At 40.8% G+C, this 14189-nt stretch overlaps 1 protein-coding gene across 1 annotated transcript in view; it reads left to right on the top strand.

Moving 5' to 3' along the window:
- The first annotated feature begins 600 nt into the window (after positions 1 to 600).
- Positions 601 to 14189, top strand: part of CEP85L (centrosomal protein 85 like) — a 153010-nt gene continuing 139421 nt past the window's right edge. Inside the window, exon 1 of the mRNA XM_067546649.1 lies at positions 601 to 885. Coding sequence (XP_067402750.1) covers positions 825 to 885 — 61 coding nt within the window. The 5' untranslated portion in view covers positions 601 to 824. The remainder of the gene's footprint in view (positions 886 to 14189) is intronic.

Raw genomic sequence — 14189 nt, 5'->3', positions numbered from 1 at the left:
ATCTTTGGGAGAAGAAGGTTGGGGAAAGTTTGGGGGGTGGGAGGAGGCACTGGGGTTATACAGTCCGGAATTCTTACACTTCTCTTTGTGTTGAAAGGTAAATTCACTTGAATCATTTTGAGGTCCTGTAAAATAATAAAAAGGCAACCTTTTCATGGAAGCAGTTGGGACTGTGAGGCTCCAGGGCTGGATATAGAAACTCCAGGAGAGGATACTGGGGGAGGGGCAGAGGGGAGCTAGGGGCTGCCTGAGTGGCTACAGCGGGGCAGCTGGGCAGATATGGGGGGGGAGGGAGAGGAGGGCTGCCGAGGGGTATCACAGCCAGCAAACTCCCTCTCGCTGGTCACGTGACTCCCCTCCGCGCCCCCCCCCCATTTACACTCCCGGCTCCCCGCGGCCCCTGGGCTGCTCCGCCTGCGCCCCCTCCCCCTGGGCCGGGTTATGCAAGCGGCTCGTCGCCCGAGAAGCAGCAGCATCTGCAGGGCTCCCGCCCCTGGCCCCGCCCCGCTGCCGGCCGCGGAGGAGGGAGGCGGCCCCGGCATAAAGCAAGTTTTGTCCCCGCTGCTCTAGCCGCTGCTGCGCCCTGCCAGGAGGAGGAGGAGGAGGGAGGCGGCGGCGAAAGCCCGCCCGCGCCATGGCCCCCGGGCCGGAGCGGGGAGGCAGCGCGGCGAGAGCAGCCCAATAACCTCCGCCCCGCTCGCAGCGCCGGCGCCTCGGGTCCGCTAGCCCGGCCGTCTCCGCTCCGCTGCCGGGCCGGGCCCCGCGGCGCAAGGCGGAGAAGTTCGCGGCGCTGCCGGGCGCTGGGGCTGGGCGCCCCCGGCACCATGTGGGGCAGGGTCCTCCCCGAGCTCGGGGACGGCGGCGGCTTGCGCAGCTACAACGCCGGTAAGGAGTCGACGGCCCCTGCCTCCCTCTTTCCCCCCCCTCCGGGACCCTGCCTCCCCCGGCCCCTGCCCATGCCCCGCTCTCGGTCCCGGGCGGCCTCTGCCTCGCGGGGACATCCCGCCGGCTGCTGACATCTGGGCGCCGCGCGGCGTGTGCAGAGCAGCCGGGGCCGCCTCCCCCGCGCGCACGTCTCCTCCTCGCCCAGCTCCCGGGTGTAAGCCGCTGACGGGGATATCGGGCTCCGTCCCCCAGGTCTGGCTTTGGCGCAGACCCACCCGGCCCCACAACGAAACGGTTTCTGCGCTGCTTTAAAAAACACTTGCCGAAGGATGCGGGTGGTGGGGGAGAATAGCCGTTTTGGGGAGTGAGAAGGCGGCAGAAGGTCACTGCAACTAATTTGTGGTGGTGCATTTGCAGACAGGCTGATCTGTGCAGAGGGGCATTTAAGGGAGCCATTTGAGCTGAGGAAATGCAATTAGCTTGGGGCTATATTTAGGGCTGATCCTACTTACTTTTAAATCTGCGACTAAAAAAAGTCTCCTTTCCCCCCACCAGACACCTCTCTCCTTTTGCTGGAAAGGGAGCGGTACAAGTTTGGGTTAGAGGAAGAATCCTCCTTGCACGTCTCCATTTCTTTTGCACATGGCAAGAAAGGAACTAGTTAAATGCATCTTTAGTCACGGACTATAGTTGAGTCAGTACTGCTGCAGTGACTGGAAACCCCTTTGCTTCATGCAAATAGCGATGGGTCTGGGCCAGTTGTTCTTTCAGTAGTATAACTTTTCAGGCTATATGGTATCTTGGCCAAATTCCCTGGTGTAAGTCAATTGAAAATATTTTTAAAATGTGAAAGGATAAAAGGATGAGAATAAGGGAAAAGCAGTTTTCTGTTACAGTGGATTTGTACCAGAGAAGAAGCTGTCCTATTGTGTTTAAATGTGTTGTATATCTCTATCTGTAATTACACAATGCAATATGTGATCCCCTTGATTCTTCTTGTGCTGATTGCTGGAACCACGTTGTGTTGTATCCAGTAAGTCCCCATCTTTATTATTAATGTGGAACAGTTTGGTCACAGTGCTGGGAACGTACTGTACTTGGCTGTAGGGCAATTGAAAATACTATCCTTTGCAACACTGGTAGTTATTTTATATCTCCAATTAGCTGGATTTATGGATATAAATAATTCTCCTGCAACTGTGTGCAGTTTATAACTGTTATAGATGATAAAAATGTAGTTTTTAAATACACGTATTTGTGTCATTTGCTACTTAGTTAACTGGTACATAAAGGTGATGGACGAAAACTGTCCTTATCTAAATAATCTGCTTTTCATTAATTCACCCGAGAAGGTGAAGGACCTAAATGATAGACGTCATTGCCCATATGTATGGTTTTTGTTTTATATTTGGACTACAACCAAAATTGTAGTCAAGTTTTTTAATGTTGTTTTGGCCCTTTACTGTTAGTGTCACTTTCATAACTGTTTCTGGCCTGCATTTGAACTGAGTTTCTGCAATTGGCAAGATTTTTTTCAGATTGATTAATATTTAGAATTGAATTTTTAAGATGTTTTGTAGTGTATTGGTGTCATGAATAGGACAGCTCATGGAAGCAAGGCTTTCAGGATTGGGCCTTTTCTCTGCAGTCAAATAAAATAAGTGGACCAACTGCAGAGAGCTTTAGACCGTTTTCTATAATGGAGAGCAAAATCATGCAGTTCTTTCTCAAGCAAAGTTCCCATTTATTTCAATAGGAGTTTGCTTGGGTAAGAGAACTTCATGGTTTTGCTTTCTAGCCGAGATTAATACATCGTCAAAGTGTAGGGTTAAATTCTGCTCTCTTCTAGACTGGTGTAAATTAGAAGTAGTTTCATTGAAATCAGCCTACTGTGTTAGTTTTGAAATTGAGATATATAGTCCTAATTTTGGAATTGCAAAACATCTGTCTCTTTCATTAAATGGATACATCAATAGTTGGCATAGTTAAATGGTAATATTCTTTTTAGCTGACTTATTTTTGCTTGAAAATACAGGAACTATTAAGACATCTCTAGCAACTGCCTGAACCTCCACAAATAGTCCAATGTATGTCCATTATAATGTGAAAGAAGATGCTGTTATTTACTGGTAGCAAGAATTATTATTTTTTAAAAATCTATGTATAACATAATTTATTAAGGCTTAGTTATTCTTTTTTCTAGTTTCCTATCCTTTTGATAGGAAAAGTTGTCATATTCAACATAAAATCAAAGGAGAAAACTGTCAGGGGCCTGTTTGGAAGGGCTGAGCGCATGTGGATTCCATTGGAACTGTAGGAACATGGCACTTTTTAGAAAGTGGCCATAATTATTTAAAATCTTGTGGTACAAACAACAGTACTTGGGCAGAGTAAAACATCAGTTAGGTTCACTAACTTAGGGCCTGATACAAAACCTATTCACGTTAATGGGAGTCTTTTTGTCCTCCTCAGTGGGCTTTGAATCAGGCCCTTACTGGCTACATGAACAATGCAGTCATATCCTGGGATTCAATTCAGACTCAAACTTAACTCCCCTTCTGTCTACAACAAATCGTGCTAACCCAGGGCTCAGTCCTAGGATCCTACGGGAGTGAAGGGTCATGCTCTATGAGTCTGCCAAAACTATTTCACAATCCTACAGACTGAATTTTTGTCCTCAGGACAGTCAAGTTTGGTGGATAGTCAAGTTTTCCCAACACTACTCCATGAACAAAGAGCTAGGGCAGTCTGGGGTATGGGTGGTTGGACTTGGGCCTGCATAATGCAATGTAAATGCTGGAGCCCTGGGTTGGGATTCAGAGTTCAACAATTCCTAACTTGGGGTTACAAATGAGTGCAAGATGTTCAAGCCCTAGGTTAACAAACCCAGGGTCTGCTAACTTGAGTTCTAACTCTGGGCTTACATTGTGGTGTATCCAATGTGTCTGCACTGGGAGGTCATTTGGTTGAGGTGTAAACTTAAACTGAATGTTCTGTTTCTGTGTTTGAATCAACCATCATGTATCCATCAGTCCATGCATGGATGAAAGATTTACTTATGTTTGTTCATAAAATATCAGTTCCCATAATTTTTATTCCAATTGTGTCTGCAAGATTCTAGCAATTATTTCACTGTCCAATTTCCATCCTCCTCTTACCACCTCCTCCTGTAGCATTGTTTTGGAATAATCTGAGTGGAATAAAAAGGGAATTTGCATTTCATATAATATAAGAGCCCATTTTTAAAATGCAGATGTATAGGGTGGCACAACACAGAATAATAGAAGTATGGTTCGTTAGAAAATGAACAGAAGATAAAAGTCAAGTATAACCTTTGAGTTCTGATCCCTGAAAAAATATTTTCAACACAGACTGAAGAAACTGCTGCAGCTAAGCGTGTTGCTAGAGAGTATAGTGGAGCAAATGAAAGGAATATAATTAGAGGTGCACAGCCATTCTGATTCAGAATTGATAATGAATGCTAATGTACTTTTCATTTACCAGAACTGATATTGTTTTTATTGATACAAGGTATAAAATTGAGACTATTTAAATGGCATGGTTTCGTAAGATAATGGTCTCCTACTGGCAAACAAAAGTTAAGGCACTTATTTTCAAAGCTGGAGATGCTTGCCTTATGACAATGTGGCCTCCTCCAGTTACATATTTCTGTTGCACCAAGTGATTAGTATAGATTTTAATCTTTTTGCTGCATGTTGGTAGAGAAGAGTTGCTGACTGTACCATTATTATGGTTGGTATTGCATTTTGATTGGTTGACACATAATAGGTCTTCTCATTAAACTGATCAGAATAGTTTATCCATGAAAACATAATATTTTGTTAGAAGTATATTCTACATACATGGGCAACTTTTTTTTTCTTCAGTAAAGTACATTGATGGCTAGTGTCATCCCCTTTTTTTTCATGAAAAATCTCATGTTCTACTTAAAAAAAAAAAGTAGATACAGAGTGTGGAACTCTATAACTATTTATATAAATTATCATGAGATTTTTCTTTGATAGATATAAATTCATTTTAACTTTTCTTAAAACACATTGAGCCAGATAAGTTCCTGGATTAATTTGGCCCTGTGTGTATTAAATGTTCAGTTATAACTGAGAAAACGGAACAACTTTTCTGGAACTAGTAAAGTAATTGTCTTTATAGGTAAACTGCAGTGATGCACAACACAAACACCCAGAATGCTTTGGAAAATTCTGAAAGTATAGCTATCTTTTGAAGTCTTCACTCAGATCCTGTTTTGTTTCCAGATTGTTTTCATTCTGCAGTTTAAAGGAATTGCGCATTCTGCAATGAAGGTAGACGTTGACTTATGCACAAATCTGTAAGCAAATTTATGTGCCTCTTTATATCCAAGGATTAAATGGTTAACGTTTACGCCATGGGAAATAATGCTGCCAAGCTAAATTTAATCTAAACTCTGTTAGCACTTGTGTCTATTGTTGGAAAATCTAATAATAATTCTTAGAATTTATGTAGGTCATTTTCAAACCTCTTTAAAAACATTAACTACTCACTTAACTCACAAGGCTTTTATGGGTAAATTCCTCTTTATTTTACAGAGGGGTAAACTGAGATGCAGGAGATCAGTAACTTGCTGAAGGTCACACAGGGAGTTCTGAAAACTGGCTCCCATCCCTATGCTCAATCCTCTAGACTTTGTTTGAATTGCATAGGCAATTAATGACACACTTCAGGCTGTGAAAATGTTCATCTGCATCAACAGTATCCACCAGACAAACAATCATTCACTTAGACTGTGTGTGTTCAGTATGATATAAATGGATGCAGGGATTTAGACAACTGCCTAATGATTTATTTGTAGCATGTTTATTACCTTAGATAAATGGGATCATCTGTGTTCATATTGTCATTCAGCAACCAAAAGTGCCAGTACCCAGCCTTCTGGGTCCATGGGGCACTGTACCAGAGGAAAGTGAGTAAGATCTGGCCACGTGCTCAACAAACTTGAAATAAGACAGCTTGCAAGGGTGTGATTAACATCATATAGAAACAACTTCCTGAGTCTTGTGGCTTGTAATACATTAGGAATGTGATTAGTTGCTTTGTTTCTCTTAGTTGCTCCCCTGAATCTGCTTTGTTTCTCTTACTTCAACCATAGTCATAAGCTAGTTAAGAGTTAGCCTATTTAGTGATGTCATAATTAAAAGGTAATTGTGATAAGGTTTTAACTCATTGTGAGCTTTGCTGGTGTTACAACTCTCTGAATACAACTGCCTAGTGGCACTAATGAAACTTAGGTGCTTTGTTTGTACTGAAGAGAGAGAGAAATACTTGGCAAACTTAATTTAGTTCTTTTTGGGGGTGGGAGGGTTGGGGTGGGGGGCAAAGATCCAGTCACTTCATTTCTGTAACAAGTTTTGCTAGTCAGTAACTCAAGTTCAGCTACTGAAGATGTGATGATCTTCTAAGCCTGCAAGAAGGCAGGCATACTGGGCAATAAATGGTGAGTTAATGTCACCCTAGATAGAGTGGGCATAGTATACATATTTATGCTAGATAAACAAAAATCAGGTTGCCATAATACAGATGAGTGATTATCTGTGTTTACAAACTCAGTTACAGGAATGGACATTGAAGAGATGTCTTTACTATCCCTCAGTAATAATGGAATCTCAATTCACTTCATTTTGGAATGGAAGTTACTGTTAACTCCTTACATCTCTCCATAAAACTATAGTTTTTCAAAACATTAATATTAAAGTTGTATATATTCAAGGGAATCTGCACTACAAAACACTAATGTCTTAACAGGTTAAGTACAATGAATTGGTTCACAAAATGCAAAAAGTATAAGAATAGTATATTGTTACTCACTGGAGTTTAACAAAGGCTGCAATCTTTTCAATTGAACAGTCACACTCAAAACTCCTGATCTGACAATGGAAAATGTTTTTTGTAATCCTATATTTTTTTAAAAATACCTAGATAAAGTGACTATTTAAGATATTCTGCTCAGAAGTATCCAATTATTTAATAATAAGGTGAACTCAGCTCAATATAAATCAGAACTTATATTAATGGTTTCCCTGGGTGGCTATGTCTACACTAAGAAAAGTGTGTGTGTAAGCAGATGTCATTAATTCATGTTAACTACTAGCATGTGTTAAAATCATGGAATAGATTAGGCAAGCTGTAGTTTTAACAGCTATTAGCTGGTGAAGGTAAACCCAAAGGGCAGTTTAGGATTTACCCTAACGAGCTAGTACATGTTAAAATTACACTTATGTTGTCTCTACTAGGATTTTAACGTTTATTAGTTAACATGAGAGAGCTAATTTGTTCTCCACTTTTTTTTCTTAGTATGAACAAAGCTTGTGTCTCTGTCAAACATAGTGATAACCCAACTTGATAGAAAGTGCAAGTGTAAAAGATTTGTAAATCTAATGGTTCTGGACGGACTTGAAGTTGTAGGAACAAATGGTTGTGCTGCCATTGTTGGAAGCAGAGCATGTTTGTCGCAGATAGGTTATTATAGGAAGAGGAATAGTACTACACTTGTCTCCAATATCAACTGTTCTGCCTTCCACATTCTTTAGAAGCCTGTCTCTGCCTTGCAACCTGCCTGAGGCTTAACATTGGAGGAGTTAAAACCACTTGTTAATTCTTATTGTGGCCCACTTTGTACAGCTGTAGTTAAGAAGAGTTTGTTAGCATTCTGCTCTTTGTTGTAAAGTGTTTTGTGACACACACCTGTGCGGTGAACAGAAAGTTTACACTAAAAACTTACATATGTGGGCTAATCAGTTTATTTTTGGGAAAAAAGGAATATTTTAAACATAACTTACACTGAAACAAGTTTTGAAAATGTGCCACATACTTCATAAAAGGACTCTTACTTTTACAGTTTTGGAATATAGATTAATAAATTCCAAGGCCAGAAGGGAGCATTGTGATCATCTAATCTGACTTCATGTATAGCATAGGCCATAGAATTTCCCTAAAATATTTCCTAGAACATATCTTTAAAAAAAATATCCAGTCTTGATTTAAAAAATTATCAGCGATTGGAGAATCCACCACATCCATAGTAAATTGTTTCAATGGTTAATTAGTCCAGCTGTTAAAAATTTGTCTTATCTCCAGTCTGAATTTGTTTAGCTTTAACTTCCAGCTATATTGAAGAGCCCTTTATTAAATATTTGTTCCCTGTATAGATACTTTTAGACTATAATCAGGTCACCCTTTAACCTTCTCTTTGTTAAGCTAAATCGATTGAGCTCCTTGAGCCTTTCGCTATAAGGCATGCTTTCTAACCTTTTAGTCATTCTCCTGCTCTTCTTTGAACCCTCTCCAATTTACATCTTTCTTGAATTGTGGTCACCAGAACTGGACACAGTATTCCAGTGATGGTCACACCAGTGCCAAACACAGAGGTAAAATAACCTTTCTACTTTTACTCAGTAGTCCCCTATTTATGCACCCCAGGATTGCATTAGCTCTTTTGGCTACAGCATTGTCTTGGGAGCTCATGTTTAGCTGTTATCCACCACAACCCCCGAATCTTTTTCAGTGTCATATGATAAAGGGCATTTGTTTAAGCAGGGTGAAACACTGCACAATAAAATGCAGATAAAATCTGAACTATTATTCCCCAAGTCTTAATTCATCCTACTTTATCTAAGTTATTAGAAAATATGCAGAACCAAATCTTGAGGGGTGTATAGGCCCCTTACTTCCCTGTAGAGGAACTTTTTGCTGGCTTGGATAATTTGAGGATGCCCAGACTGGCACTGGAGAAGCTGGAGATCATTTGTTGAAATCCATAAAGGCTCAAAAGTAGGGGGTGAAGAATTCATAGAAATGTACTAAGAGTTGTGACCAGCCATACATATGTCCTGACCATTTGCTCTCCTGCAGCTGGCATTTAATTACCCTGCAAAGCTGCCTGTGAGAGGTTAGGTAGAAGGCTCCAAGGATGTTGGGTGCCAGTCAGCATTCTCCAAAATAGCTGGTTGTCTGTCAGCTGGCTGTGGTGTCAGGGTATTCAGCATCCTACTGATTTTCCAGCATTTGTCAACTGAGTAGTCCCCAGAGGCATGATATGGAAGGAACTGCCTCTTCCCGATGTCACTCCGCTGTGACCTCTGCTGCCATGTGGCAAGTATGTGGATACTGTAGAAAGCACAATAGTGCATATGCTACCTGTCCTTCCCTCGGAAGAATTTCCCCTTTGAGATGCAGTTGTCTCTGAAGTTGCACCTGATGCACAAACTCCTGCAGCAAGAGGAAGGATGAATCAAATTTTAAAACTACAGAAGTCTTTCCAATAGCCTCTTCACACTGATATGATTCACCACTGCTGTCCTCCTTGTGATGTCAGGAAGTAGATATCAAGCTGCAGACACCCACATGGAGGTCAAGGAGAATGAGGAGAAAGAAGGCGCAGTAAGGAAGAAGGATGATGATGTTAACTCAAGGGAGTAGAGCAGCTTCAGTGGTATTGGCAGATTGGAATTGGTCCGGAAGGGTATTGTGTGAATGGGGGTTAGAGCTAAGGGAAAACCGCTTTTACAAATCCTTGATGGACAAAAGGCAAGCTAAAGACTGAGTGGCACTTGTGTCATGGTCAAGGGGAGGATTTTTTCAAGACTGGGCTGTATAGCAGGTAGTAGAGAGCTGTGGAAATTACCAGAGAAAGAAGAGTGGCTGGTGGTATTAATCACTTCTGCAGCTGTCAGTATAATCCTAGGACCTTGTGTATCTTTTAGAACTAGCCAGCCATGGAGTGGCTGAGCACATGCTCTCCTTCTGCACCTTTACTGACAGAGGCCATGAAATTTCCAAATGCAAATTAATTTATAATGCATGGAAGCTTGCAATAGGCTTATAAATAAGCATAATACTTTTTGTCAGTTCTTTTCAGGATCTAATCTGTCATAAAAATTCTTTTTACTTATTGGAACAAACATAATTTTCAACTTTTAATTCATCAAAGGGTCTTAACATATGGTATCCAAGCAGTAAACATTCCTGAGTCACTCAGAAACCTTGTCTGAGGTTTTATCATCGGTTACTCTTATTTTTTTAGTGTCTGGCTTAATCCTTTTGTGATATGGCACATCCAGATGGTGTTGGAAGCTGCAACTCTTTCAAATACGTTTCAGAGTAAACTGGGCATCTTTTCAAGATTGTTTTTCTTTAAAAGATTGCAGCTCTTCTTGGCTTGCTCTGCAACAAAATTATCCATATGTATTGGCAATCCTGATCCTTATGAGACTTGTTTTTATAGTTGAGAATTAATGCAAAAGAGACTTAAATTTATATAGAATTCTATGACTCATATTAATCGAAGGATAAAAGCTTCAATGGGTAGAAGCTCAAAGGGATGGTGACCTAGTAGACGTTGCATAAAGTGGTAATATTTTCCACTTTATTTTTTAAAATCTCTCTAGAAAAAGTGATATGGAAAATAAGGCTAACATTTGTCCTCTTACAGTCATAATGTTCTGTATCTTCATGCACAACTACCATTGATGTAACTAGAACAAGGGCTTGGTATGGTCATTGGACCAGAAGAATTGTAATTAAATCCTATAGACAATTTTACTGTATGTAAATTCATTTAAATAACTAAGAAGGAAAATAAGTAGCTGTTGGTAGCCTGGAGAGTACCCTGGATAGGGTAAGGTAGAGTGGTGGGGAATATTTGTCATCAAACTAATCAAAAGCAAGCAAGACTTTTGATGCTGTTATTCAAAGGAAAACTCAGTATGTTTTGCTCAGCTGCAGGAGGGCTTCCAGGTTGCTGCTGTGCAGTGGGTTTGGAGGGGAGCTGTTGAGGCATAGGTTCTGTCTTGACAGACAAAGTGTGTGCATTTAAATCATCTTAGTTGAACACAATTAAAATGCCCAGTTTAAGGTGCATGCTAACGTTTGAAGCTGTGTTATCTGGCTTTCTTGTAGCCTAGTTTTCCCCTGTGTTCTGACAGGGCTTTTCAATCTTGCTAAGCTAATGTGAGTGAAAAATAAACCCTTTTTTGCTTGTCAGGATTGGTCCATGGAGGACACTTAAGTTATTGGGCTGGAGAGGAAGTCCTGAAATGATTCTGTTTCTGCTCTGAAGCCTGGGAGCATTTCTTCATGCATGTCCCTTTTTCCCCTGAGAAATGCCCCAGTGGCCAGCTCGGTTACTGTGGCTAAGTGCTGTGGAAAGGATTTCATTCCAAATGTGCCCAAGCAAGTGTGTAAAGAAAATTGGTACTTTGTTAAAATTGTAGGGTGAAATCCTGGCCCCATTGAAGTCAATCTCAAAGCTCCAAGTGACTTCAGTGGGATCAGGATTTTGCCCCTTGCACTCTGATATAGAAGGATCAAGTCCTACTTTTTGACCATATGTACTTCAGTGAGAGGTACTGGAGCTTCCTCGTGAACAATCTTGGGCCTGAGGCTGTTTTAAACACTGGCTGTGGTAGATCTTTAAGTGGATCCTTTCTGAATATGGGGGCATAGCAGAGCTCGTTGAAAAATGTGGAAATTCTTTCTTGTTTCAATAGAAATATCATCTGCCTTTTGAAAATAATTGGCCAATTGTAATACACTTCTCTACAATCCATTCTGACATGGCTGTTATTTACAGTCAAGGTTTTTTATGTACCTGTGTTACAATGAAGAAGAGGGGTGTGTTTGTTCTGTTCCCCCCATATGCAGTGCGCCATAGTGGCAACAGTTCTTCTGTGATCCATTCTGTTATCAGGCATGAGACCCCTGTATAAAGTTACTGAAGTTTTGTTGACTGACTCGTAGTAGTTGTGACTATTAAAAATATAGGGAGGTGTGACTAGCTCTTTAAAGAGAAGGAGTCTGGGTGCTAGGACAGAGGAGGTCCTGGAGGGAAACCCTAGGAATGGCCAGGCTATGAGAGGACACCTGAGCACAAGTTTACATTGTGGTGATGTTTGAGTTATCAGTAAAGTCAAGCCCTGGGAAAGGGCTATATTTGGACGCTGACGTGGGGTCTGAGTGGTCTTTTAACCATGGGGAAGGTACTCAGCTGTTCACATACAATATGTCATTTAATTGACTTCAACGATTGGCTGCATACCCAGAGGGCCCAGTGTAGGAAGTGTGCACAAATACAATGTAAAACAAAAATCTATAAAAGGTTTTATTATTAATGATATGAAAAGAGCTGTCTAGTAAAGCAATTTTAATTGATGGGCTCTCTGAATGTAAAAGGAAGGCTCCCCATCTGCAATAATCAGATTGAATTGAGAGCAAAATAAGAACAGTGGGGTAAAGAGTGCATTGAATATGAAGACAAGGAAGCGAGCCAGCATAGCAGGCATGAGGTAATATATGCAGTCTTTTGTGCCAAATGTAAAATAAGAAACATCTGAAGTCTGTTTCTGAATTTTGCTATGTGCTAATAGGCTGTATTTGGAAGAAAGAAAGGAACCCAGATAAATATTATTAGCAAGTGAGGTAAAATCTTGAATCCACTAGAGTAAATGGGGGCCAGGATTTTACCCCTGCTTGATAGGTTGATATCAAATCTCTATAGTGGTCTTGTGTCTGGGTCATATTCATAGAGTATAAGCCCAGAAGAGACCACTGTGATCATCTCATCTGTCCTCTTGTATAACACTGGCCATAGGACTTCCCTTAATTCATTCCTGTTTGAAGTAAAGCATATCTTTCAGAAAATCATCCAGTCTTGATTTAAAAATATTCCGTGTAAGGTAAATCCACCACTACCCTTGGTAAGCTGTTTCAGTGGTTAATAACACTCAATGAAGAAACTAGTAAGTAAATAACGTTTTTAAAAATTGCACCTTATTTCAAGGTGTGTGTGTGTGCGTGTGTGTGTGTAAACTGGAATGTGACCTCTCACAAATGGAATCTAATGGTTTCATATCACTCTTTATATGTTCGTCGTCATTGTTCTGTTTGTCTTTGCTTATGCCTTTAGATTGAACTAATCTCTGTCCAAAAGGGCTGGAAAACTTGTCACTGACCTAGAATTGTACAGTGACTTGTGCATTTTCAGAGCCATATAAATGATGATTCTGTCTCGGATGCTATTTTAAGATCAAAGTCAAACCATTGTATTTTGTATTACTCCTCCCTCTTGTCCCCAGAGGGTTTTTCTCTTCTCTGGAAACACTAATAGCTTAAAATCTTCATAATTTGTTAGAGTTCATAATTAGATGTTCAGTGTTATAAGAGAGAATTATACATTTGGAAATGGTTTCTAGGAGTATGTAAAGAATACTGTACATATAGCCATCTGCATGCAATATGACTTAATTGCATTAAGGGGTTCTAGAGACAAAACACGAGAGCTAAGTTTTAAATAGAATATTCATATCCCCAAATCACAGAAGAAATTACATGAATTTATAGAAATTGAGTTCTAATAAATGCAATTAGTCTAAAATACTGTTCTACTCAAATTGTGATTGAAAGTTGCAAGTCAGGGAATTCTGGTAGATAAGACTTTATACTCATTCTCTGTTCCCCTGAATTCCTCACTCTCCTCTGCTTGTCATTCTTCCCTCCCTTCTCACATCATTCTTATCTCTGTCCACTTGCTTGCATTATAGGTGGGTCCCCCATTACATGATCAGAAAACTGAGCAGCAGAATACATGAATGTTTGTTTTCCCTGGGGTAACAGAAGGTGTGGACATTTTTCATACAGAGGGCAGTATGTTGTTGGACTCCATGTGTAAAATTGCTAGTTTCCCTATGAAGTTTTTCCCATTGTAAAAGGGGTTTATAAAGAGGCGTCTTACCTCTGTCTACAACTTTGTAAGCTCCATGCTAAAACATTTAAAAAAAATTCTCTCATTTCAATAGTCTTCTCCTATCTTTCTGTTTCCCTCCCTTCAGCTTATTTACTGTTCATCCTTTTTCTCTTATTTATGGTCATCGTTTAGAGTTTAAGGCCAGCAGGGATCACCAGATCATCTAGTCCCACCTCCTGTGTAGCACAGGCCACCAGCATACGAAACCCAACAGCCAAAATTAGACCCCACTATTATAGCCCACAGAAGACTAGACTGTTGTATACCACAGACAGAGAGGAGAGGACTGAGGTTCACCAGTGTCCGAGGTCCCTGCAGTGGCAGGCAAGCAATTAAGTGAGATATATCCAGATAATCCTGGCAAGTGACTTGTACCCACAAGCTGCAGAAGAAGGCAAAAAAAAAAAACCCAAGGTCAGTGCCAATCTGACCTGTGGGAAATTCTTTCACAGCCCCACATATAATGATCAGTTAGACCCAAAGCATGAGAGCAAGAACCAGCCAGCCAAGC

This window comes from Emydura macquarii, unplaced genomic scaffold (genome assembly GCF_026122565.2).
Source record: "Emydura macquarii macquarii isolate MOO-44397 ecotype Brisbane River unplaced genomic scaffold, CSIRO-AGI_Emac_v2 contig_1146, whole genome shotgun sequence".
Lineage (NCBI taxonomy): Eukaryota > Metazoa > Chordata > Testudines > Chelidae > Emydura > Emydura macquarii.
Note: the sequence above shows the minus strand (reverse complement) of the source record. Positions and strands in the feature narration are given on the sequence as shown.